At 47.3% G+C, this 26,780-nt stretch overlaps 1 protein-coding gene across 22 annotated transcripts in view; it reads left to right on the top strand.

Annotated features, from left to right (window-relative positions):
- Window positions 1-26,780, top strand: part of phldb1b (pleckstrin homology-like domain, family B, member 1b) — a 375,430-nt gene that overhangs the window by 326,603 nt on the left and 22,047 nt on the right. For 10 of the 22 annotated variants that reach the window (XM_072593429.1, XM_072593428.1, XM_072593421.1 and 7 more), the window contains 5 exons: window positions 1,425-1,586; window positions 3,378-3,494; window positions 6,107-6,209; window positions 8,303-8,338; window positions 9,076-9,391. In XM_072593429.1, coding sequence (XP_072449530.1) covers window positions 1,425-1,586; window positions 3,378-3,494; window positions 6,107-6,209; window positions 8,303-8,338; window positions 9,076-9,391 — 734 coding nt within the window. The remainder of the gene's footprint in view (window positions 1-1,424; window positions 1,587-3,377; window positions 3,495-6,106; window positions 6,210-8,302; window positions 8,339-9,075; window positions 9,392-26,780) is intronic. The other 12 variants (XM_072593443.1, XM_072593424.1, XM_072593444.1 and 9 more) reach the window with 4 other exon arrangements.

Raw genomic sequence — 26,780 nt, 5'->3', positions numbered from 1 at the left:
GACCAATGAAGGATGCACTTTTTGATTTGTTGGTGTCAATCACCTCTTATTATTTATGCAGCTTTCTGTTAGCTTAGTGATCAGGTCAAAACCCGCATGAAAATTGGAAAACACCATCCAGTATTCCTGCTGTTTTATTTTACCAACACCATGAGCTTAAAGATGTGAAATTCCATTTCCCTCCTTCTTTCTGACTGGCTGTTGGGTAGTCTGGAAGGCATTTGTAAATTGACTCCTAGCTTATCCTCTCGTTCCTTATGGAATACACATTTCTTCTCCCTATCTTGGTGGTTGTAACTGCAATCTCAGACCCTGCTCACCCTGCCTGGCATTTAGGTACACACAAGGTACACATAAGGCTGTAAGAAGCAGGAACAGAAGAAGGCCATTCAGCCCTTTGAATCTGCTGTGCCACTCAGTAGGATCTTCCATCCCAGATTTGGAACTTCTAGTCCCTTACAGTACAAAGGCCTGTTGCTGTTAGCCAGCGTTCTATGATTCCCATATCGATTGTTGGTGATTTAGGAGTGAAATAAGGAGCACTTTTTCAGACAGAATCATTCCAATTTTCTGCCTCAAGACTGTGGTCACTGGGTCGGTTCACCCGTTAAAGATTGATTTTTGGACACTAAGAGTTTTAAGGGAAAATCCATCATGACGTTGCTGAAAGATGGAGCAGATTCGATGGACTGAGTAGCCTCCTCCTGTTCTCTTTCTTATGATTTCCCTGTGGTCGTCAGGAATTGAAAATGAATTTCCAAGACAGCAGTGAAGGCAAATCCTAGGGGAGAAACCATGTGGGTATGAAAGGGAAATTGCAGGGGATTTTTTTATGCATCTTTCCCACTTACTAGTTTTCGAGGTGAGGAAGTGAAGGTTGTTTCGCTAACAAATCAAAATTAATCCAATGGAATACATCAAGACAATTCTCTTTCCAGTTGGATGAGAGATGGTAGTGCACCTTGAGGAAGGACCAATGACGAGTATGTGGGGGTGGGGCGTATCAGGACAGGAGGTGATGTGTGTCAATCCTCAGGAATATAGAGTCGGTAACTCTCAGCTCCAGTCTGTTCACCCTGAAAGGGTTCAACATGGTTTGAGTTTCTGGACAGCACCATTCTGATTTCACATCATTGTTGTGGTTTAGAATAATCTCAAAATGCAAAATTTACATCTTTCTAAAGGCATTTTCGTTTGTTGTTATTTTTCTTTTAATTAAATATCCATCTACTTCATTAATTTCTTTCTGTTTGGTTCTCTCTCCCTGTCTACCTGCCTTTCCCAATGATTGTTTTTTCTCTCTCACTCGATCTTTTCCATTCTCTCCCTTCTGTCTTCCTTCATGTCTTCTTTCTCTGCCTCCAACTCTATACTTTCTCTCTCGTCTTTACTCCCTCCTTCTCTCCCTTCCCCACGATGTGTAGCAGCAGCCTACCAGCAGGTTGCTGACCTCTACTCTGGAGCTAGAGCGATGGTATCAAGAAATAATGGCTAACTTTGAGGCCTCAGCTTCTCCACCTCCAATTTCCTCCCCTTCTCCTCCTCCTCTTCCAGCTAAAGCTCATTCCTCACGAAGATACACCCAGGTAAATTCCTCTTTGTACTCTTCCATTTAAATCTCTTACAGAGCAGGGTTTTGTTTGAAGACAACAAATTATTGTCGGGTGAGGGATTGAACAATGAGAGACCATTCAGATGCTTGAAACCTGTTCTATAATTCTGTTGAATCGTGGGGGATCTATTTATCTGTCTTTTCCACATTCTTTGTTTGCTTCACTTCATTGAAAAAAAGTCTAGCCACCTCAATTTTGAGAATTTCAGACAAGCCCCCAATACTCACAGATTCTTGGGGTCATATGTTCCTGATTTTTTCAGGGAAGAAAGAAAGCTCAAGAACTCTTACCTTGATTACTTTTCCTTGTGAAATAGTTTACCATGTGATTTATGATATTGTTCTGCTGCTATTTTCACAGGGGCATTAATTTGCTAATTTCCTGTGTTTACTTGGAACAAAAGACATTAAGAGATGTTTCAAGACTGACATACAAGAAAGCTAGTTTAGAAAGTTTGAGAAGAGGGTGCTGATAAGTTGGATGGTGGTTGGCATGGCGATGCTCAAGAACTATTTTCCTCGTGCATGGGATGCCGGGTCAGCATTTATTGCCCATCCCTAGTTGCCCTTGAGAAGGTGGGGGGGAGCAGCCAATCTGAGTTGGCTGATTAAACTCAGGCAAGTAGGTGCAAGATGAAAAACGTTGACTTTGTGTGGCTTTTTGGCAAATGCTTAAGTTCTCTGTTACCAAGTAATTATTAGGATTAACTTCCAACAAAAACTGGATGAATACTTGAAGGGAAAGCATTTATAGGGCTGAGGGGAGGTGATGGACCTACTCAGAGAGTTCTTTCAAAGAGCTGGTACAGTTACAATGGTCCAAAGGGCCTCTGTTCTGCATGTTTCCAGATGGATTAATTCCTCCTTCAATCTGGATGCGATATGTCACGTAAAAGTGAAACATGTCTGTACACTAGTTTGCAGACATTTAGTTCTCTGTGCCTGAACCTGAGTCTGTAACCAAAGGTGCACTAACAGGTCCATGAAACATCGTTAATTCACACACTTCCGGAAAACGTTCTCACTGTTTCATCCATGGGATTTTTACATCTCCTCTGTGGGTATATTCAGGGAGATTCTTCCAGTCAGCTTTAGCTGCCCCTCACTTGGTTAGAGGGTTATTTTGCTGTCAGTATCTGCTATCACACCAATGGTGCTGGGCCAACTGAGGTGGTACAGGGGATAGTTGTTACGCTGGGGTAAAGAAGCTCCCTGTCACCAAACCGGTGATGGGAAAGGAGGAGGAATTTCTTCCTCTGAGTAATTCCATCTTCTCCTGTACACGTACCCGAATATCTGCTGGGGGTCGGTGGGGAGTGGGTGGAGCAGGTTTGAGCTGGGGATAAACACAAACCAGAGTGGAGCTCCGTCAGCGTTGCCCCTTTGACAGATCTTTGTGATCGGATGTTGACTCAGCCGTGACCTTTCCCCTCTGTCTATTGCTGAGTAACCTCCGGACGCCGGACATGCCTCCCGGGTGAAGAGTGACCACCTGGTTGGCTCAAGTCTGAAGGGTAGCAGGTGCCTGTGCAAAACATCAACACTTAAAGAGAGGAGTGAGGAGGTTGGCAGGCAAGAGTGGGGCATTTAAATCAATGATCCGACCTCCTACTGGACTTGTAGCCCTTTGGAGGTTAATAGACCTCATCTTGTTGGTAGTCAGGGAGGTGAAAAACCCCTGCAGACAGTTGACTGTTCCCACCTCAGCAGAAACTGTGACGATCTATTGGCTAATTGAGGCTTTTCTGGTGTCTTCCTGTCCCAGGTTTACCGATCCAAGATGGAGAGCGAAGGATCTGGCACCCTGCCTCGGACGAAGATGGGATCTTCCCCCTCCTCACCGTTCAGCGCATCAACTCTTGGCCGAAACCTGATGTCGAAGGTAATCAGGGACAGGAAATGGCTGAACGTTGTGGAGCTTCTCCCTCACGCGGTACGGTTCAGTCCCTGGGCAGGAGAGACACCAGTCCTGTGTCTCACTGCTGAGTTTGGAGAGGATCAAAAAATAGATCCATGATCACAGCATCCCTACAATGCAGAAGTGGCTGTTCAGTCCATCAAATCTACACCAGCCCTCTAACATGTCCCATGCAGACCCACTCCCCAACCTTATTCCTGTAACCCTGCATTCCCCAGGGCTAGCCCACCTAGCTTGGACATCCCTGGACACTATGGTCAATTTAGCATGGCCAATCCACCTGACCTGCACATCTTTGGGCTGTGGGAGGAAACTGGAGCACCCAGAGGAAACCCACACAGACACGGGGAGAATGTGCAAACTCCACACAGTCACCCAAGGCTGGAATCAAAACCCAGGCCACTGTGAGGCAGCAATGCTAACCACTGCAACCCTGAAGAAGAGCTCCCCTGGTCAACATTGCTGTTCTCAAAGCAACATCAGCTTCTTGCTGTTTGTGGGATGCTTCTGTGTAAAACATGGCTGCCCCATTCCTGCACTTTATACTGGTTACAGTGCTCCTCAATGGCCAGGTTGCTTGGTTCCAGTATGCTCACTGGGGGGGTAAATACAGATTGTGGCACCTGGAGAATTCCATCTGCTCTTCAAATTAAAACCCTTGGTCTTTTTCTCCATCCAAGAAATCAGACAGAGCTCGGTTTAATGTTCTATCTGAAAGATGTACTTCTGACAGTGAAACACTCCCTCAGTAAGACACTGGGAGAACAAGAATCGAAATCCTGAGCACAAGGGACAGTGTTGATAGGATGAGCCTGTTCCCACTTGTAAAAGAATGAGAGGGCATGGACTTAAAGTAATTTACAAATGAAGCAAGGGTGATATGAGAAAAAAAGACTTTTTCATACAGTGAGGAGTGAGGGTACGGAATGCCCTCCCTGGAAATCTGATGGAGGCAGGCTGAGTAAAAGCATTCGAAGGGCTTTGGATGGTCATTTAGTTCAAAGGGAGATAGGGAAAAGACAGGTGATTGGCCCTGGCTAATATAACTGTTAGAACTAATAGAACCAGCTCAGAGGCAGAAGTGGGTACTGCAGATACTGGAGATTAGAGTCAAGGTTAGAGTGGTGCTGGAAAAGCACAGCAGGTCAGGCAGCATCTGAGGAGCAGGAAAATTGACGTTTCAGGCAAAATTCCTTCATCAGGAATGGGAGGCTCATTCCTGATGAAGGGCTTTTGCCCGAAACGTTGATTTTCCTGTTCCCCAGATGCTGCCTGACCTGTTGTGCTTTTCCAGCACCACTCTAACCTTGACTAATAGATGGAGGCGCAATGGGCTGAGTGGCCTCCTCTGTTCTGTCGTAATCCCTTGATCAGACTGGATCTTCAGTTCAGGTCTCTGCAGTGGGACTGGAATCCAGGAGCCTCTGGTTGGGAATTCTACCCACTGAAGTGTTGCACCCCACTTTGAGTTGTTTGCATTTGGAGATGGTGCATTGTCATGGAGACAGGTGGGTAGAGCGGACATGTTTGACAAATGCTGGCAAATGGGACTAGATTGGGTTGGGATGTCTGGTCAGCATGGACGAGTTGTACCAAAGGTGTATTTCTGTGCTGTACATTTCTATGACTGAGATATCACACCTACAACTACTGCCTTACAAAGGTTTATAAAATCATGGGGGAGGGGGGCATAGTTGAGGTGAATGGCAGGTATCTTTTCCATGGGGTTGGGGATTTCAAGAGTAGGGGGCATATTTTTAAGGTGAGAGGGGAAAGATTTGAAAATGACATGAGGGGCAACATTTTTACACAAAGAATGGTTTGTCCATGGAATGAACTTCCAGAGGAAGTGGTGGGTGCAGGAACAGGTACAGTGATACATGTAGAGTGATAACATTTAAAAAGACATTTGGATAAGTACATGAAAAAGAAATGTTTGGAGGGATGTGGGCCAAGCACCAGCAGGTGGGACTACTTTAGTTTGGGATTATGGTTTGCATAGACTGGTTGGACCGAAGGGTCTGTTTCCATGCTGTATGACTCCATGACTCCAATGGAAATTTTTAAAATGTCATAAAAGAAGACAATATTCCAAGTGCACCTGGGAATGGTAGTGTGGTGGCTCAGTGGTTAGCACTGCTGCCTCACAGCGCCAGGGATCTGGGTTTGATTCCAGCCTCGGGTGACTGACTGTGTGGAGTTTGCACATTCTCCCTGTGTCTGTGTGGGTTTCCTCTGGGTGCTCCGGTTTCCTCCCACAGTCCAAAGATGTGCAGGTTAGGGTGGATTGGCCATGGGAAACACATGGCGTTTAGGGATGTGTGGGTTGGATGCATTAGTTAGGGGTTAAATGTAGGGGAGTGGGTTTGGGTGGGATACTCTTGGGAGGGTTGGTGTGGACTAGTTGGGCCAAAGGGCCTGTTTCCACGCTGTAGGGATTCTATGATAGTGCCGGTAACAGCACGGAGACACCACGGAGGTCAAACGCAGACTGTTTGACAGTCAGTGTTCAACAGTGTTTGATGCAGCAAGCTGTGTTCTCGACCCTGTTTCTCCATATTCTGCTTGTTTTGCAGACCCCTGTGGTGGCACAGAATGGCACCGGCAGTTTACCACGGAATCTTGCTGCTACTCTGCAAGACATCGAAGTAAAGAGACAGTTGGCACTGCAGCAGAAAGGTGAGTGTTGGCCGGGAGTTCACCAGGAGGAAGAAACAGGGGGTTACATCCCAGAATCCTATAGAACAGGAGAAGGCCATTCAGCCCGTCATTGGTGAAGGAGCTAAAACAGAAGTTGCTGGAAAATCTCAGCAGGCCTGGCAGCATCTGTGAAGAAAAAATTTGTGTTAGTATTTTGGAGGAAGGGTTACCGGACCTGAAGGATGATAGCTCTGACTTTTCTTGGTCAAAAATCGCAAGTCACCAGGTTATAGTCCAATGGGTTTATTTGAAAACACTAGCTAGTACCTGATGACGGAGCAGTGCTCCAAAATCTAGTGTTTTCAAATAAACCCCTTGGAGTATGGCCTGGTGTTATGTGATTTTGGACCTTGTCCAACCCCAGTCAAACACTGGCACCCCCACATCCTGATTTCTCTTCACAGATGCTGCCAGACCTGGTGAGCTTTTCCAGCGACTTTTGTATTTGTTCCTGATTTACAGCATCCACAGCTCTTTTGGTTTTTCAAGCTGCCTGGTTAGTGTTGCTGCCCTGTTCTGTACCCCACAGCGCTGCAAATCTTCATTCCCGGCTACATTTCCAATTGGAAGTTTTGAATCCATGTAATCACCTTCTCAGCCAGTGCAATCCAGATCACAGCTTCTCCCTGCGGAAATAATTTCTGCTCCTCTCCCCCCGCTGGCTCTTGGGGGCAGGTCTCTTCACTCTGCGCCCTGCTGGTTAGTGACAGTGCTGCCGGTGGGAACATTTTCTCCTGGTGTGAAGCTGGAACTGTGGCTGACTGGGAAACACTCTCATCTCAGAACCAGGAGGTTCATACCCATGAAGGGGAGGAGCAGCAGAGTCATAGAGATGTGCAGCACAGGAACAGACTCTTCGGTCCAACTCATCCATGCCGACCAGATATCCTAACCTAATCTAGTCCCATTTGCCAGCACTTGGCCCATATCCCTCTAAACCCTTCCTATTCATATACCCATCCAGATGCCTTTTAAATGCTGTAATTGTACCAGCCTCCACCACTTCATCTGGCAGCTCATTCCATACACACACCACCCTCTGTATGAAAAAGCTGCCCCTTAGGTCCTATTTAAATCTATCCACCCTCACCCTAAACCTATGCCCTCTAGTTCCAGACTCCCCCACCCAAGGGAAAGGACCTTGTCTATTTACCCTATCCATGCCCCTCATGATTTTATAAACCTCTATAAGGTCACCCCCTCAGCCTCCGACACTCCAGGGAAAACAGCCCCAGCCTGTTCACCCTCTCTCTGTAGCTCAAATCCTCCAAGCCTCGCAACATCCTGGGGCAGACTGGATGGGCCGAAGAGCCTCTTCTATGCTGTATGAGCCTTTGGTAATGAATAAGCTGAATGTGGCCAGCCTCCTGACAATCGCTGAGGTGTAGGGCCCTCACCCAGAGTGTGTACCCAATGATGAGGTTTGTACAGTTGCACAGGAGTCCTGTCTGGTTGGGTTTGTTTGGGGCTGCTCACAGCATGTATGTAAATAAACCCGAACCCATCGCAACTATAATCAATCCGAATCCTGGCCTGGAATGGCTCCTGGCACAGGCGTTACACTGGCACCAGAAAGGTCTATGACTGGCATTTTGACCACACGTTGGGAAGCAAATATATTGATAATCAGGAGCTTTCCCCCATCAATGCTACAGAATAGCTCCCCAAAAGGTTTGAACACAATTTTGTCCCGTATCTTTGATTTAAAGATTATGTGGAGGTGCCGGTGTTGGACTGGGGTGGACAAAGTTAAAAATCACACAACACCAGGTTATAGTTCAACAGGTTTAATTGGAAGCACACTAGCTTTCGGAGCGACACTCCTTCATCAGGTAGCTGTGGATCACCTGATGAAGGAGCGTCGCTCCGAAAGCTAGTGCTTCCAATTAAACCTGTTGAACTATAACCTGGTGTTATGTGATTTTTAACTCTGATTAAAGAAACACTCACTGAATTTCTTTCTGTTTTTTTTCCCTTTCTTCCTTGCCGTATCTTTCCTTTTTGAATGGCACGTCACTCCTATCTTCTGACTCGACCTTTTACACTCTCTCCTTCTTGCTGACGCTGTGCAGAATCAATAGGGATATCCAAAGCAGACCACAGGAGAGGTAGGAATTCTGTTTGGAGTTGGGAGGAGGAGCTGTGGTGTTGTACATTTGAGGCGAGTGTGTGCGTTTACTGGGATTTCAGGCTCCGTTCTGTAATGTTAGACTCTTGCTAACATTGAGACCGAAGAGACCGATTTGGTCTTACATGAAAGCTTTTCTTACCAGAAGCATTGAGTCAGTGTGAACATTCTCACCCTCAGCCTTCATGGCCTCACTCCTCCCAACCCACCCTGCCCCCAACCCTGCAGCCCCACTTCCGATCTCTCTAATCTCCTCCAGTCCTATAACCCTACCATGGTGTCTGAGTCCCTCCAGTCCTGGCCTCTTCCTTCTCCTGATCCTAATCGCTTCATCTCTTATCACCGTACTGTCAGGCACTTAGGTCCTAACCTCCAGAATTCCCTCTCCACCTCTCCCTCCTGCTTAAGATGCTCCTGAAAACTTAACTCTTTGACTCAGTTTTGGGGTTCTAATACCTCTTTATGTGGCTCACTGTCAAATTGTCTTTGCTAATCTCTGCTTTGAAGTGCCTTGGGATGTGTTATTATGTTAAGGTGCTATATCAATGCAATTTTAATTTGTTGTGATAACGAAGCAGCTTACTAACTGAGGAACAGGAGGAGGCCATTCGGCTCCTCAAGCATGTTCTGCCATTATATTAGATATTATAATTTAACTCCTTCTCCCTTCTCTGCTTCTACCATCTCAAAGTGTACCTCTCTCATTGTTTTTCCAAGGTCACCAGGTGATTGAAGAACAAAGGCGGCGATTGGCTGAGCTGAAGCAGAAGGCTGCAGTTGAGGCCCAATCACAATGGGAAGCCTTGCACGGTCAACAGTCGCCAATGTTTGGCCAATCTTACTCCATGAGTGGACAGCCGCAGTCTCACCTCATCCACCACAGCATCCTCCACCACCATCCACAGCCTCTCTCCACTCAACATGGCATTGATCTGGAGCATGCCTTTGACACGCTCAGTCTAGAAAGTTCTGACAGCTTGGAGACCAGTGTTTCCACGGGCAACTCGGCCTGTTCACCTGACAACATGTCCAGGTAAGAGAGGCTGCTTGGTCATTGTGTATAGTATTAGTCAAATCAATGGGGTAGATCTTTCAAAAACATTAATTCATGGGATGTGGGCATTGCTGGCTAGGCCAGCGTTATTGCCCGTCCCTAACTGCCCCAAGAGAAGGTGAGCTGCCTTCTTGGGCCATGAGCAAGAAGAAACCATTTAATTTGGAGACAGGTATAGACCAGGGTTCTCGTCCAATCAGGAAGCAGCATTTCATACAAAGGTTAGGGAGTATCTGGAACTGCCTGCCCTCAGGAAGGCTGAAGCTCAATACTTTTCTCTTTAATTGTAGCGATTCCTCAATCTTGCTGGTGGTAAAGGCAAGTCAAAGGTTGTCTCTATCATTGGTCCAGAGCTGCCTGATTTGGGTTGAATCTTCCATTCCCCCATTCACCTGCCCTCCCACAAACCAATGACTGCCTCAGGTCTGTCCTCTCCCTAAAAGCTGCAAGGTTGTGGGCGTTAAACCTCAGTCCAGAGGCTCCCTTTCTCCTTTCTAGGGATGTGGGTGTCATTGTCTAGGTCAGCATTTATTGTCTGTCCCTAGCTGCTCTTGAGACGTTGGTGGTGAGCTACCTTCCTGAACCGTTGTTGTCCATGTATTATCGGTAGACCCACAATTCCAGGATTTTGACCTAGCAATAGAGAAGGATGGTGAGTGCCTCAGAAGGGGACTTGAAGGTAGTGGTGTTCCCATGTATCTGCTGCCCTTGTCCTTTCTGTGGCTTTGGAAGGTGCTGACTAAGGAGCATGTGGGAATGTCTGCAGAGCATCTAATAGTTGGCCCTGCTGCAACTGTACATTAGTGGTAGAAGGAGTGATTGCCTAAGGTGGCAATAATCACATGTCCAGGTTGACATTGAGCTATTTGACTGTTACCATCCAGACGAGTGGGGTGTATTCCAGCACACTCCTGACTTGTGCCTTGTGGACAGGCTTTGAGAAGTCTTTCTTTCTCCATCTCATGATGTAAATCTCACGTGACACTTCTTGCGGTATTCACTCAGTATGCTCCAATGCAGCCTCTGCTTTTAGAGAACGGCAGTGGGGGGATCATTTCCACCAATAAAGGAGCTAGTGAGTTTTGAGGAGATTTGTAGCTCAGGTTGAGGGTTTGGATGTAGGTTTGCTCGTTGAGCTGGAAGGTTCATTTCCAAACGTTTCGTCACCCTACTAGGTAGCATCGTCAGTGGGCCTCCGGCAAAGCAATGCTGAAAATTCCTGCTTTCTATTTATATATTTGGGTTTCTTTTGGTTGGTGATATCATTTCCTGTGATGATGTTATTTCCTGTGGTGAAGTCACTTCCGGTTCTTTTTCTCAGGGGGTGGTAGATGGGGTCGAACTCGATGTGTTTGTTGATAGAGTTCCGGTTGGAATGCCATGCTCCTAGGAATTCTCGTGCATGTCTTTGTTTGGCTTGTCCTAGGATGGATGTGTTGTTCCGATCCCCTCCCTCATCCGTATGTAAGGATACTAGTGAGAGAGGGTCATGTCTTTTTTGTGGCTCTGGGGATGGAAGTGGCCAGTCTTGAATCATTGGTGGAAGGCAATTTGCCTCATGGAGCCTCGTCCAGCTCTCAGAAAAAGGTGGTCTCTCCCAGTTGCCCATGCTTTCCCTGTAAACTTGTCAATATTTCCAGAGCCCTGTAACATTGTGAGATCAGTTTCTAAAAGGGGATGCTTTCAGCTGTTAGAACTGTGGCCCTGGGCTGTTAGATTCTCGATTGTAAATGTTGGACAGAATGATGAATGCTCTCTCTTGTGGTGGCTTTATGGCTGTAAATGTAGATTAACTCAATGGACAGGTGACACAACAATGAGTGTTACCTTTCGGACTCACTGCAATAGCTTGACAGTTTCACTAATTGAGACACCAGCCGCTCAGAATGTGGTGATTAATTGAAATGTCAATTGTCCATTCAGAGTTTGTACTTCAGTGTAATTCTGTCCAAGTCTCACATACTTCCCTGTCAGCCTCTGTGTATGTACAGCAGCAGGAAGCAAATCAATCTCAACGGGTCTCTATTAACATTGTGTGTAATTCACAAAAGCTCAATGCTGCCTCTTACTGTCCATCTCTTCACATTTACATAGACATCAAATAGGAACAAATGAATGATGTCTGTGTCTCTACAGTGAAAAGATAAAGAGGCATTGTCCCACTCTCTCATTACAGAGCTGTGTGGTAGTAAGTTTAACCTGAGGGTCACCACACCTTAGGTCAAGAAGGTTGGAGCATCATGGTGACCTCAGCTGGTGTGTGAATGGAACCCATACCATTGGTATCATTCTGCATCGCAATCCAGCCATCCAGCCCACTGAGCTAACCAATCCCACCTTCTGTGTTGTACACATTGAGTATCAGCCAATGATCTACTCCAACTGTCCTGCTTGTGTGTCAGTGTTTGCTCCTGTATGTGCACAATGTGCCCAGCCCTTTTATAAGAAGGCTTGTTTCAGTCTCTGATTACATACAGTCTGTGTTTCTGGCAGTGTGTGTTCTCCAATTGGACCGCTGAATGCAGCAACAATTTCTATTTATATAGCACCTTTGACGTAATAAATTGTATCAGAGTGCTTCACGGGAACATTATAAAACACCATGCTACCAAGCCACATGCATTGACAGAAACCACTGTCAAAGACGTAGGTTTTAAGGAGCATCTTAAAGGAGGAAAACAAGATGGAGAAGCAAGGATGTGTAGGGAAGGAATTCCAGTGTTTGGGATGCAGGCAGCTGGAGGCATGGCCACTAATGGTGGAGCGCTGGGATTCAGGAATGCACAAGAGGATCTCAGAAATCTCCGATGCTGGAGGTGAGGTGAGATAATGGAGGGATTTGTACGTAAAGGTGCAAATTTTAAAGGCAAGATATTTCTTGTTCAAGGGGCATTATGGTGCAGTGCATAGTGCACAGGGAAATGGGACTTGTTAGAATGTGGGAGACCAAGCAGGAGTCAACAGAATCACACATTGATTAATAGCAATGCTGAAACCTACACGAATAATCAAGTGAATTCAGATTGTGCCATGATTGTTTGGGATTTTGAATTCAGTTTGAAATATCTGGAAGTTGATAAGCTGGTCTCAGTAAAAATGACCATGAGGCTGTTGAATCATTATAAAAATCCACCTGATCACCCAGTGATCTTTTGAGAATGGAATCTTGTTATAACTCAGCCTGGCCAATGAGGGGTGACGGTAATGTCACCGGATTACTGATCACCATAACGGGGACACAGGTTCGAATCTCACCTGGGAAGTTATTCTTTTGCAATAGGAATTTGTTATCCAAATGTGACATTGAGTTATACAGCACAGAAACAGACCTTTTGGTCCAAACAGTCTGTGCTGAACATAAATGTAACATTTAAAGTAGATGGAGATGAAGGGAAAACAAATACAAATTTGCTGCAAAAGCCAAACCACTGCCAATATGGAGCATGTGCATTACATCTTGCTGTCTCAGTTCATGTCTTGCTGTCTGTTCTGTCCAGAGGTTGAGATATTAGATTCAGCCCCAGTCCTTCCTTGTACTATTGGTTAGGAGGAGTTGCACGTAGCTTATTCCCTAAAGGGAAATGAGAAATGGTTTCTCTCTATCTAGCCCATCGAATGCACTTAATGCCTTAAACACCTCAATTAGTGAACAGTATCTCATGTGCAGTATGCATCGTCAAAGACAGGCCTGTCTGAACCTGTGTCCAGGCACAATCCTCCAGAGGCGTGCTTGCAGCCCTGGGACAGGCCCTTGACGTACAGCCAAGCTGCAGGGCATCACTTAATGATCCTAATGCTGACAGAGGCCAGTATCACCAGCAGGATCTGTGTTTGGGAGCTCCCATCCTGTAGAGCTGCACGTTCCCCTGCGGAAATCAGGCGTGGAGCTAGAGGCCATATCTTTTCTTCTTTCTGCGTTGTGTGCTTCAGATCGAAAGCACATTGATATCCTGAGTCTCTGGCAGTTGTAGCTCCGAGCTACACAACACAGAGGGACTGCAGCAACAGCTTGTTTCTGTAAAAACCACAGTATTTCATTGGGAATGTACCATTCTGGGAACACACCAGGGACTTTCAGACACACTCACTCACATATGTACACACTTACTCAGACACACAGACACATCCACACTCTCAGACACTCACACCCACAAACACCTGAACACTTGCAGACTGTCCATCCCCTCCCCGTGCCAGCACACACCCCTCACACCCTAGTGCATTAACCCAAAGCTCTTTCATCCCTGGGTCATGTTGACCGTGCTGCCCCCATCCTAGTTCACACCAAGTCCTGCTGGTTTCCCATCACCCCCTGTGCTCGTTCACTAACATTGGCTCCTAATCATTGAGTGCGTCCATTTTAAAATGGTCAACCTTGTTTTTAACTCCCTGTGCAGCCTTGGCAAAACCCCACTCTCCAATGTCCTTGTTTTTGTATTCTGCTCCAGTTCACTGAGACCTCTGCTCCATCCAACTCTGGCTTTTTTGTGCAGTCTGACTTTAATCATTTCATCATTGACCCTTTCAGTCACCCTGGTTCCACACATCGCCATTTCCTCCTTACATCTCTCTCTTCTCCCTAGCTCTACCCCTGAAAACTCCTGGAAGTTTAACTCTTTGATCAAGCTATTGGTCACCTGTCCTGGTCTCTCCAGATGGGGCTCGGTGTCAAACTCCATCTTTCACAAACTTCCTGTAAAATGCCTCGGGACAGCTCATTGCATTGAAGGGTCCTTTGTAAATTTAAGTTGTTGTTGCATTGAAGGTGCTATTACAAATACACACTGTTGTTGGATGTCCATGGAAGATCCAGATCCTGACCCAGTTGACACTTTGATGTTTTGAACAGGGAGTATGTAAAGTTTCTCAACATAAAGTAAATGCCATGGTGTGTGTCTTTTAAAAGTGATGGGCCAGTTTTTCCACTACATTTTAATGCTGCAGGAGCAGTGATTACAGTAAGGAGTTAATACTTGCATGTCCCAAAGCCCTTTAGCAAACATTTGTGAAAGACAGTCAAAGAAATAGTAGTGTTTCAGTGTGTATTAAACACCTGGGAATGTCCCGAGGCCAGGAAATGTGCTATATAAGTGTCAGTCCTTCTCCTATTAGGGACATTGCATGAGGTGGGTGAACAGTTTTGCAGTTTGAGAGCTGGCTGGTTATGGGTGATGTGTGGACAGAGCTTGGTGAGTCACTGCCTGTGAAGTGCTCTTTTCAGATGACAGGTTTCTGATGTTATCTGACTATTGTATCCGTTGCTCCCGATGCGGTCTCCTCTACATTGGGGAGACTGGACGCCTCCTAGCAGAGCGCTTTAGGAAACATCTCCAGGACACCCGCACCAATCAACCACACCGCCCCGTGGCCCAACATTTCAACTCCCCCTCCCACTCTGCCGAGGACATGGAGGTCCTGGGCCTCCTTCACCGCCGCTCCCTCACCACTAGACGCCTGGAGGAAGAATGCCTCATCTTCCGCCTCGGAACACTTCAACCCCAGGGCATCAATGTGGACTTCAACAGTTTCCTCATTTCCCCTTCCCCCACCTCACCCTAGTTCCAAACTTCCAGCTCAGCACTGTCCCCATGACTTGTTTGGTCATGAGACCAGCTCAAGTGGAATGTTAGTGCAACACAGCTCAGTTCTTACCTTCTCTCTTTACCTGCAGTGTGACAGGGCAGAAATCAGTATAGGAGTAGGCCATTCAGCCCCTCCTGGATTAGTGGTGCTGGAAGAGCACAGCAGTTCAGGCAGCATCCGAGGAGCAGTAAAATCAACGTTTCGGGCAAAAGCCCTTCATCAGGAATAAAGGCAGAGAGCCTGAAGCGTGGAGAGATAAGCTAGAGGAGGGTGGGGGTGGGGAGAGAGTAGCATAGAGTACAATGGGTGAGTGGGGGAGGGGATGAAGGTGATAGGTCAGGGAGGAGAGGGTGGAGTGGATAGGTGGAAAAGGAGATAGGCAGGTAGGACAAGACCAAACAAGTCATGGGGACAGTGCTGAGCTGGAAGTTTAGAACTAGGGTGAGGTGGGGGAAGGGGAAATGAGGAAACTGGTGAAATCCACATTGGTGCCCTGGGGTTGAAGTGTTCCGAGGCGGAAGATGAGGCATTCTTCCTCCAGGCGTCAGGTGGTGAGGGAGCAGCGGTGAAGGAGGCCCAGGACCTCCATGTCCTCAGCAGAGTGGGACGGGGAGTTGAAATGTTGGCCACAGGGCGGTGTAGTTGATTGGTGCGGGTGTCCCGGAGATGTTCCCTAAAGCGCTCTGCTAGGAGGCGTCCAGTCTCCCCAATGTGCAGGAGACCACATTGGGAGCAACGGATACAATAAATGATATTTGTGGATGTGCTGGTAAAACTTTGATGGATGTGGAAGGCTCCTTTAGGGCGTTGGATGGAGGTGAGGGAGGAAGTGTGGGCACAGGTTTTACAGTTCCTGCAGTGGCAGGGGAAAGTGCCAGGACGGGAGGGTGGGTTGTTGGGGGAGGTCGTGGACCTGACCAGATAGTCACGGAGGGAACGGTCTTTGCGGAAGGCGGAAAGGGGTGGGGAGGGAAATATATCCCTGGTGGCGGGGTTTTTTGGAGGTGGCGGAAATGTCGGCGGATGATTTGGTTTACGCGAAGGTTGGTAGGGTGGAAGGTGAGCACCAGGGGCGTTCTGTCCTTGTTATGGTTGGAGGGGTGGGGTCTGAGGGCAGAGGTGCGGGATGTGGACCCTCCAGCCTGTTACAGATTCAGTGAGATCATGGCTGATCTGTCGCCTCACCCAGTATACCTCCCTTTGGCCTATTTCCCTTAATACCTTCGCTTAACACAAATGTATCAACCTCAGATTTAAAACTAACAACTGATGTCGCATCCACTGATGATGGGGCAAGATCATGAAGGGCAAGGGAGGCCTAGAAGGTGAATGTAGTGGATCAACGTAATGTGGCTTCAACCTCATCCAGATCCCTGCCACTTGCATGTCAACTCTCACAGAGGCACTCAGTCCCTGATTGGCCAGCACTGGCAGCTGATTAGGCCACGCCCCGATTTTAAAGTTCTTAGCTTCATTTTCAAAAGCCTTTCATGGCCTCAACCTCCTGCAATTTTAAGAATAAGGGGTAAACCGTTTGGGACTGAGATTTGGAGAAATGTCTTCACCCAGAGAGTGGTGAGCCTGTGGGATTCGCTACCAAAGAACGTGGTTAAGGTCAAAATATTACATGTTTTCAAGAAGGCGTTAGATTTACTTCTTGAGGGTGTACGGACTAGGCCACACCACTTTGAAGCAGGCAGCCCAGACCGTAACTTTGCAATTTGTTTCGGTTAAGTGTACAGTGAAAATTACCTGGAGTAAGACAGCGAGGTTGACTACCAGGTTTTATAACAGACAAAAATGTATTCACAAAATTACGGAATAAAACACAAAGAACAGAATAAAGAACACCCGCTGAACTCTGTCTGTCCAAACTAGACTTAATTATGCTGTTCTGAAAAATATGTGCAACAGTCCCAATGAACAAACCCCTTAAACACAGTAAAAATGAAACAGAGGCTTACAGGTTGAAGTTAGAAGGGCAGAAGGCGAGAGAGAGAATCTACCAGCCTGTTTCCACACAGCTCACAGCTGAACTGAACTAACAACGAGACTTCAGCTTCCAGGACTGACCACGCCCCGTTCATTAAATAGGTTACTTCTAAAACACGAAAGCTGTGGCCTAAAGGCTCATCTGTTTATGTAAAAACAAAAAGGCCTCCCAATACTCTGTTCATCTCGGTACCAAACCAGTCATTTTGGAGCCCGGACTGTTTTATGACCCCTCTGAAAACATCAAGGACACAGTATCCTTGAGAACAGGAACAGCTTTTAGAAAAAGGACCAACTTTTTGACAAGGGTAAATGGATCAAAAGGTGTGGGGGAGAAAGCAGCATGATCAGCCATGATCCGATTGAATGGTGGAGCAGGCTCGAAGGGCCGAATGGTCTGTTCCTATTTTCTGTAAATTTGTCTTGTTCGTGTTGTAATCATTCAGGCAAGTGTTATATAAGGGACTAAGAGCTAAGGGAAGGTTGAGGACTGGAAATATTAATTCCATGTACCTGAACAAGATGCTGCCTGACCTGCTGAATTTCTCTCGCGTTTTTGGTTCTGATTCCAGTACCTGCAGCTTTTGTTGTAATGGTTAAACACGGTCATGGTACAGACCAAGCATGATGTCATTGAATTGCAAGGCTGAATGGCCTCTTCATGTCCCTATGTAAATCCTGACCCCTCCACCCCCTCCTCCCAGTCAGCCAAGCTCCATCTACAATGGTGTAATGGATGTTTGAGATTAAGCCAGCTGCAGCCCTGGAGAATTCCACTGGTGTTCCGTAGTTTAAAAGGTAAACGCTGTGCTGTTATCTAGATGGGACTTCACATTTCCTCCCCTCTATTCTGAACTTGTGCTTTGGGGCAAACAATTGAGATGATAGCAAGGGACTGAGTCATTCCCTAAATGAGACACGGAATGCATCCCCATCGAGAGTAGGTTAATTATTTCCTGACACACAACAGGAAGGCGATGTGAGGGATTTTGCAGTGGGAATTCATGGAGACTTAGTCTGTTGAGGGAATTGTCTGCAGTTGATACAGATCCACTGCTGCATTGAGAAAAGTCCCTTATCTGTTTGATTCTCTGGAACTTCTGCTGTTTTCCCCCCCATTTCCTCTGGGACATTAAGCTTTTCTGGGGTTAATTATCACGTCCCCTGTTTCTCACCCCCTCCCTCCACGTTTCTGTATTAATTCTTCACGAGTCCAGCTAGCAGATTCAGCTGAGCTATTTTACTACATAGACATCAGTGATTTTAACACACCTCAGCCACTATCGACAGATGCACACCTGTTTTGCAGGAAGGCGTGAGGGTCAGTTTCTGGATAATAACCAGCAGCAGTATTGGTAAATGTGATTGCAAAACCGTCCAGTTGTGACCATACAACCCAAATCAGTAATTCGGGTATGGACTAAATAAACCTGCTGTCCTTATCAGGTCTGGTCTCTTCAGGAGAATGGTTCCATGGGTGAGGGAGCTCAGTTGTGTAGACAGACTGGAAAGATTGGGCCTGTTCACCCTGGAGAAGACTGAGAGGAGATTGAACAGGATCTGAACAGAGGAGACAGGAAGAAGCTTTTCCCACTGCTGGATGGAGACATAACCAAAGAGCACAGATTTAAGAGCAAAAGATGCAACAGCAACGCGAGGGAAAATTTATTTCTATGAGGGTGGAGGATGCACTCCCTCAGTGTTTGATCAAGGCTAGAGTCAATTGAGCTTTGAAGAGGGAATTCGACCATTGTCAGAAGAGGAGAGTGTTTTGCAGGGCGAGTGGCAGCATGCAAATTACTCTTGTAGGGGTCAGCATGGATGTGATGGGCCAAGTGGTCGTCTTCTGTCCTGTGATTGATGACGAATGGGAGTCACGTAATGCGGTTGATTGGTCACTTCAGAGCGTAATTACCAGTCAGCTGCCTCAAACCAGGGGGAATGGGGTTAGAGGGGAATGAGGAATAAATGCCAGGCTTTCCAGTAACATGCACATCTCTGGGGTTAATCCGAAAAGGAATTTGACAAAGACAGCCTTGGACAGTGTGGGAAAGGTGACTGATACAGGGTTTGTATTTCTTTCAGTTTTGGAAGACTGAGGGACTTATGACTGAATGTTTTAAAATGATTTGAGCAGTTGATTGGAGAAAAGGAGAGAAACTCCTTTCTGAGAGTCTGGATTCAGGGGTAATCTTACAGTGAGAATCATCTGTTCAGGATCGACCTCAAGGTTCAGGTACATAATTCTTTAAGTTTTGTGTCATGGATAGACAGGGTGGTTGAAAAGATCTTCAGCACGCTTGCCTTCATTGCTCAGACCTTTGAGTACAGGAGTTGGGGTGTCATGTTGAGGTTGTACAGGATGTTGGTGAGGCCTCTTCTGGAGTACAGTGTGCAGTCCTGGTCGCCACGTTATCAGAAGGATATTATTAGGCAGGAGAGGGTTCAGAAGGAATTTACCAGGATGTTGCCAGGATTGGAAAGTTTGAGTTACAAGGAGAGATTGAGTAGGTTGCGACTTTTTTCACTGGAGCATAAAAGGTTGAGGAGTGACCTTACAAGGTTTTAAAACCATGAGGGGTATTGATAAAGTGAGCATAGGTGTCCTTTCCCTAGAGTGGGGAATTTCAAGACGAGAGGACATGCATTTAAGGTGAGAGGAGAAAGATTTTAAAAAAGACATGAGGGTCATTGTTTTTTCCACAGAGTGGTTTGCGTGTGGAATAAACCTTCAGAGAAAGTGGTGGATGCTGTGGTACAGCTACAATGTTTAAAAAGCATTCCGATCAGTACATGACTAGAAAAGGTTTGTAGGGACATGAGCCAAGCTCAGGCAGGTGGGACTCATTTACTTTGGTATAGATTTGTAGCTTGGGTTGTGGATGAGGTCATTGGTTAGCTCATTGACCTGCTGGGTTATTGGTAACAAAACATCAGCATGGTTACCCAACAGCTCGGCAAATTAACCAATGACCTTTAGTTTGGGATTATGTTCGACATGGACTGATTGGTACGAAGGATCTGTTTCCATGCTGTAAGTCTCTGAATAAACTCAGGGAACACTCTTTCACAGAAAGGATGGTGAGAATGTGAAACTCACTCCCTTAAAACATAGTGGGACCTGGGGATCCTGAGGCTGAGATGGACAGATCTGATTTGTAATGGCTATGAAGTCAAAGTAAGACAGTGATATTGAGGAACAGAACATAGAGTCTTAGAGAAGGAGGACGTTCAGCCCATTGAGATCAGCCTTGAGCTAATTAAATAGTGGACTAGACTGAAGGAGATTGGAATGCCCATCTCTTGTTCCTGTATCTGGGGTCGTATTTTCGAAGGGTGCAAGTTTTTTCTGGAATTGATCCTATTTTGTTGATGATCAGGATGTGGATATCTCTGCTGCCAAAACAAACTTGAGAATTCTGATGGTTAATGTAGAAAGTGATGCCATGTTTGACAGCTCCCTTTGAATGGGGATCGTATTCTGGGGAGGGGGCGGTGGGAGCATTCTGGAATGGATGTTGTTATCAGACTGGTTGCTGACAGTATCTGTTTCTGCATCCATCTCCAGCTGGGATGTTGTGGATTAGAGGTGAATTTCCCCACGCCCCAGGTCACTGCACTGAAATATCTGCTACTTATGTGCTTTGGAATCGATAACAATCTCCACAGAGTGGAGACAGGGGAGGGTGGGAGATACTTCTGATTGGTGGAAAAGGACCAGCAGAGACTTAAAAGGGCCAAATGGACTCTTCAAGTGCTGAAATGTACTCCCATTGTCCATTCTCCTTGTAGGCAGCACATTGCAACCATTATTTCATAAATCATAGGAACAGATGTAGGCCATTCAGCCCATAGAGTTTTTTATTCATTTGTGGGATTTGTGTGTCACTGGCTGGCCAGCATTTATTGCCCGTCCCTAGTTGCCCCTTGAGAAGGTGGGGGTGAGCTGACTTCTTGAATCACTGCAGTCCACTTGCTGTGGGTTCACCCACAATGCCCTCAGGGAGGGAATTCCAGGATTTTGACCCAACGACTGTGAAGGAATGTAGGTATATTTCCAAGTCAGGGTGGTGAGTGGCTTGGAGGGGAACTTGCAGGTGGTAGTGCTCCCAAGTACCTGCTGCCCTTGTTGTTCTAGATGGAAATGGTCATGGGTTTGGATGATGCTGTCTGAGGATCTTTGGTGAATTTCTGCTGCACATCTTGTAGATAGTACAGATTGCTGTTACTGAGCACCGGTGGGGTAGGGATTGAAGCCCATCCAGTCCACTCTGCCATTGAGTGAAATCCTGGCTGTTCTGAAAGTCACTGTTTAAAACACAAAATTCTTTCTTTAATTCCTTTGCATCTCTCATCTCGAACCTGGATCCCCTGACCCTTTGTACCATGGGCTTTCCTTTGTGGCTCAGATCTAATCTTACCACTATCCTGTCCACTGCCGTCAAATCTCTCTGATGACAGTGGATCCCCAGGGCACTGTGAAGGGTTCCAGGGACAGAGCTGGGTCAATGCTCCTGTCCTACAGAGGGCTGAAGTCGTCTCGATAGATTGAACAGTCTCCTCTGGTGCCATTGTGTCTCAGTCATTCCTAGGATTCTGTCACAGGGATAAGGATTCCATTCCAGGATTTCCAGTCAGCTTTATTTCACTTCTTCCGCACAGTGCACTTGTTCCATGTTTGCAATTGTGAAGAGTTTCCGAAAGAGAGAGTGAAGGAGAAAGGGAATATTTCTGTTAATCAGTTTCAGTCGTTATTAAGGGAAGGTTTTTAACCTCTACTCAATTCACTTGAATACCTAAGCTCACCTGAAGGTGATGATGAACGAGAAGATTTTCCCAGTTTTTTTGTGTTGGGAAGCCTAAGCAGAACTAGATTTGGACTGATGGCTTCTAATCGGTGCAGGAACAGTGGCAGGTGAGTGTGTTTCATACAACAGAAATATTCTCTCTCTCTCTCTTTTCTGACTTTGGATACAGTAACCTGGCTGCTTGGCAAGAGCCAACAGATCTTGTTTTTATTCTCGCTAAAAGTCTTGTTTTTGCAACTCAGAAATATTTTCCCAGCTGCCAGAGGTTTAGGGATTGAGTTGCTCTGTTTGCTTATTGAGCACGCTGCGGGTTCTGGGGATTGGCTGTTGGCCCATGGTCAGCCAGGATCTTGTCTGTATTTCCTTCTCGATCTGGAGCAGAGTCGTTTCAGATCCTGGCACTTGGCCTTTGAACTTTAAACCCTCCACCAGAGAGAGCTTCTTTGCCCTGAAGGTAGTGCTCCTCACTCCCTCGCTGGCACCAGTTCCAGCGCCATTAACCTCTCGAAGGCTGGAAATACTAGAATAGAAAGTTTTTTTTTAAAAATAAAGATTTAAATGAGGAGCTTGTCTTTGGATAATGAAGGGGTTTGAAGAAATCTTAGTGTGGTTTTATCCCTGCTCTATAATCATGTGGCTCAGTTGGTAGGCCTCTCGCCTCTGAGCCTGAGGCTTGAATGTTTGAGACAAGTCCCATGGGATGAGTATATGGAAGATGATGTTCTGAACAAGATAAACAGTTCCCCACACTAAGTTTTTAATCAAGACTCCTCTCTGCATGGTCAATGTCTTAGGTGCACATTATTGATTTTCAAGAGTCAGATGTTGTCTCCCCAGCGTCCTAGGCAACACACTTTACCCCAACCCGACTGGTTATGAATGTCCATGCAGCCTGGGATCTTGCTGTGTTAAAATGGCCACTGTGTTTGACCCCCCCCCCCCCCCCCCCCCCAATAACAGAATGAACTTCTAAGCGGTTCACTGGAGGGAACGTGTGTGCAGGTGTTTTCTCTGTTCCTTCTTGCACTGAGAGATGTGTCCAGACCGGGTGTCCAGTACACTTCAGTTGTTGGATCCTTGTTCAGTATTGGGTTTGCTCATTTCAGCCGGGCATAAGCAGCCTGGATAAGGGATATACGTCAGCCAGGATCCAGAATCCTGCTGGAAAACCAGGTAGGGAAAGAATCAGGCTCAGTTGTGATGCACTCCACAGTCATATACCTTGCTTGATCTCTCTCTTGCAAATAGACAAGAAGAACCATCAGGGTGGGGTTGGAGGGGTCTCTTTGTATTTCACATGTTGTTTTACACCTTTGTGAAGTACCAACCCTCTCGTTAACCAACCCCAAGATTAGTCTTTACTTTGCAAAAGGAAAATACGAGGAATAAAAGAAGTAAATTACGAGCACGAGTGATCTAACCCTGGTTTGCATTCTGTGCATTTGGAAGATTAATAGGTTGCGTAACAGAGATGTTTCAAGATGAAAAATTCCAAAAGGATAGGCAGAGAGAAACTATATCCTCTGGTTATGGGATGGTGTGGGGGAATCCAAACCAAGATGGGGGTCAGGGAGGGTCCTCCCAAATCCGAGCTAGGCCATTATGGGAATGATTGGATTAGATTCCCTATAACATAGAAACAGGCCCTCTGAAGAGTAACGCACCCAGACCCATTTTCCTCTGACTAAAGCACCTAACACTGTGGGTAATTTAGCATGGCCAATTCACCTGGCCTGCACATCTTTGAACTCTGGGAGAAAACCCACACAGACACAGGGAGAATGTGCAAACTCCACACGGACAGTCACCCGAGGCTGGAATCGAACCTGGGTCCCTGGCACTGTGAGGCAGCAGTGCTACCCACTGAGCCATCGTGCCATCGTGATGTCAGGGAACAGGCTAGAGATCTGGAATTCTCTCCCTAAGCTCCAGGGTCCATTCAAGTTTCAAGACTGTGGTCAGTCAATTAATTCTTACCAAAGGACATCAAGGGATTGGAGGAAAGATGAGAAAATGGGGAGGCAATGGTCTAATGGTCTTGTCGCTGGACTATTAGCCCAGAGACCCAGGTAATGTTCTGGGGACTGGGTTCGAATCCTGCTATGCCAGATGGTGGAATTTGAATTCAATAAAAACTTGAAATTAAGAGTCCAATGATGACAATGAAACTGTTGACATTTGACGGAAAAACCCATCGGCCTCATTCATGTCTCCTTTCAGGAAGGAAGCTGCCATCCTTACCTGGTCTGACCTACACGTGACTCCAGACCTACAGCAACGTGGTTGACTCTTAACTGCCCTTTGGTCAATTAGGGACGGGTAATAAATGCAGGCCCAGCCAATAACTCCCTCATCCCATGAGTGAATAATTTAAAAATCAAATTGCAGAATAGTGTGCGGCACGGTGGCACAGTGGTTAGCACTGCTGCCTCACAGCGCCAGATACCTGGGTTCAATTCCCGCCTCAGGCGACTGACTGTGTGGAGTTTGCACATTCTCCCCGTGTCTGCGTGGGTTTCCTCCGGGTGCTCCGGTTTCCTCCCACAGTCCAAAGATGTGCAGGTCAGGTGAATTGGCCATGGTAAATTGCCCGTAGTGTTAGGTAAGGGGTAGATGTAGGGGTATGGGTGGGTTGCACTTCGGCGGGGCGGTGTGGACTTGTTGGGCCGAAGGGCCTGTTTCCACACTGTAAGTAATCTAAAATGTCAGCAATAAACTAGGGTCCAGGGCATGAGTTACTGCCTCCTCCTTGTATCTACCAGCCCAGGTTCTTCCTGTTTCTGAGATGTTTCTGTTAATCCAAAATATGAAGAGTTTCCAAAATTCTCATTAATCCAGTGGGTTTAACTTTCAACATATAATCCGATTTGAATATTTAAAATTCTTTCCCACAGACTGTTGACATTCAGTGTACAATAGACTCCATTTCCAGAGGGTACAAAACCCTCCGAAAGCAGCAGGACACAAGAAAAACAAAAACCACTGAATTAGCGAGAGCTTTGGGTTTCACTGGGAGATTAACGAAAGGACCTTCAGGATTGAGGCGCAGCAAGGGAGTGGGGGTGAGAGTGAGGGCCGAGGGAGTGGGAAGTGAAGGTGTGGGATGAGGGAGTGGGGGTGAGAGCGAGGGCCGACGGAGTGGGGAGTGAAGGTGAGGGATGAGGGAGTGGGGGTGAGAGCGAGGGCCGAGGGAGTGGGGAGTGAAGGTGAGGGCTGAGGGAGTGGGGCTGAGGGTGAAGGAGTGGGGGTAAGAGTGAGGGCCGAGGGAGTGGGGGTGAGAGCGAGGGCCGAGAGAGTGGGGATGAGGGTGAAGGAGTGGGGGTACGAGTGAGGGCCGAGGGAGTGGGGCTGATGGTGAGGGTCGGGGGGGGGGGGGTGAGAGTGAGGGCCGAGGGAGTGGGGAGTGAAGGTGAGGGCCGAGGGAGTGGGGGTGAGAGTGAGGGCCGAGGGAGTGGGGAGTGAAGGTGAGGGCTGAGGGAGTGGGGCTGAGGGTGAAGGAGTGGGGGTAAGAGTGAGGGCCGAGGGAGTGGGGGTGAGAGCGAGGGCCGAGGGAGTGGGGAGTGAAGGTGAGGGCTGAGGGAGTGGGGGTGAGGGTGAAGGAGTGGGGGTAAGAGTGAGGGCCGAGGGAGTGGGGCTGAGGGTGAGGGCCAGGGGGTGTGGAGTGAGAGTGAGGGCCGAGGGAGTGGGGAGTGAAGGTGAGGGCTGAGGGAGTGGGGCTGAGGGTGAAGGAGTGGGGGAAAGAGTGAGGGCCAAGGGAGTGGGGCTAAGGGTGAGGGTCAGGGGGTAGGGAGTGAGAGTGAGGGCCGAGGGAGTGGGGAGTGAAGGTGAGGGCTGAGGGAGTGGGGCTGAGGGTGAAGGAGTGGGGGTAAGAGTGAGGGCCAAGGGAGTGGGGCTGATGGTGAGGGTCAGGAGGTGGGGAGTGAGAGTGAGGGCCGAGGGAGTGGGGAGTGAAGGTGAGGGAGTAGGGGATGAGGGTCAAGGAGTGAAGGTGAGAGCCGAGGGAGTGTGGTGAAGTTTAGGCAGTGAGGAGTGAGGGTGAATGCCAAGGGAGTGGCACTGAGGGTGAAGGAATGGGGGTACGAGTGAGGGCCGAGGGAGTGGGGGTGAAGGTGTGGGCCCAGGAAGTGAGGGAGTGGGGGTGGGGGTGATGGTGAGGGTTGTTGTGGGGGTGGGGATGAAGGTGGGGATGGGGGTGAGGTCCCAGGGAGGATAACAAAAGCTAAGTTTAAGTCCCACTGCAGACTCTTGAACTTAGTCCAGGCTGACACTCCCAAAGTAGCATTGAGGAAGCGTCATTCTGTCTGAGGTGCTGTCCTTAACCACCTGCCTCCTCAAATGGATGTGATAGGAGCCACAGCTGCTATTGGAGGAAGAGCAGAGGAGAGTTCCCTGTATCCTGGCCAACATTACCCCCTCTCCAACAAACTCACAAGAACCATTTTCCCTTTCTCTGCATTGACATGACCTGGGTATCGCTGGCTGCGGCGCCCCCTATTGCCCTTGAGAAGGGGGCAAGGAGCCAGCGGTCCTTTCAGAGTCAACCGCATCACTGTGGGTCTGGAGTCACATACAGGCCAGACTGGGTAAAGCTGGCAGATACCCCTTCCTTGAAGGGTATGCATGGACTTGGCAATCCAGTAATTTCACATTCACCATGAGAGGAGCTTTTAAAATTCCAGATTTATTTAATTAGCTGGATTGAAATTCCTCATATGTCACGGCCGGATTTGAGCTCCCATCCCGAGTTGCTTAATTCAAGCCTCCGGGTTACTTGTCCAAGAACATAATCATGAAGCTACATATCAAATATCAGTCATGGCTGTCTGTGGGAGCTTGCTATGCATGTAATAGCTGTTGAGTTTCCTACATTAAAGTTTTGACAACCCTTCAACAAACACAACAGCTGTGAAACACCATGGACGTACCCTCCTTTTCATTCTCCATAATAAAGAGGGTGATATTAAACTATGCCCACCTCGGGGAAA

This window comes from Chiloscyllium punctatum, chromosome 23 (assembly GCF_047496795.1).
Source record: "Chiloscyllium punctatum isolate Juve2018m chromosome 23, sChiPun1.3, whole genome shotgun sequence".
NCBI classification, from domain to species: domain Eukaryota; kingdom Metazoa; phylum Chordata; class Chondrichthyes; order Orectolobiformes; family Hemiscylliidae; genus Chiloscyllium; species Chiloscyllium punctatum.
The sequence above is the reverse complement of the archived record's forward strand: the minus strand, read 5'-3'. Positions and strand labels throughout refer to the sequence as shown.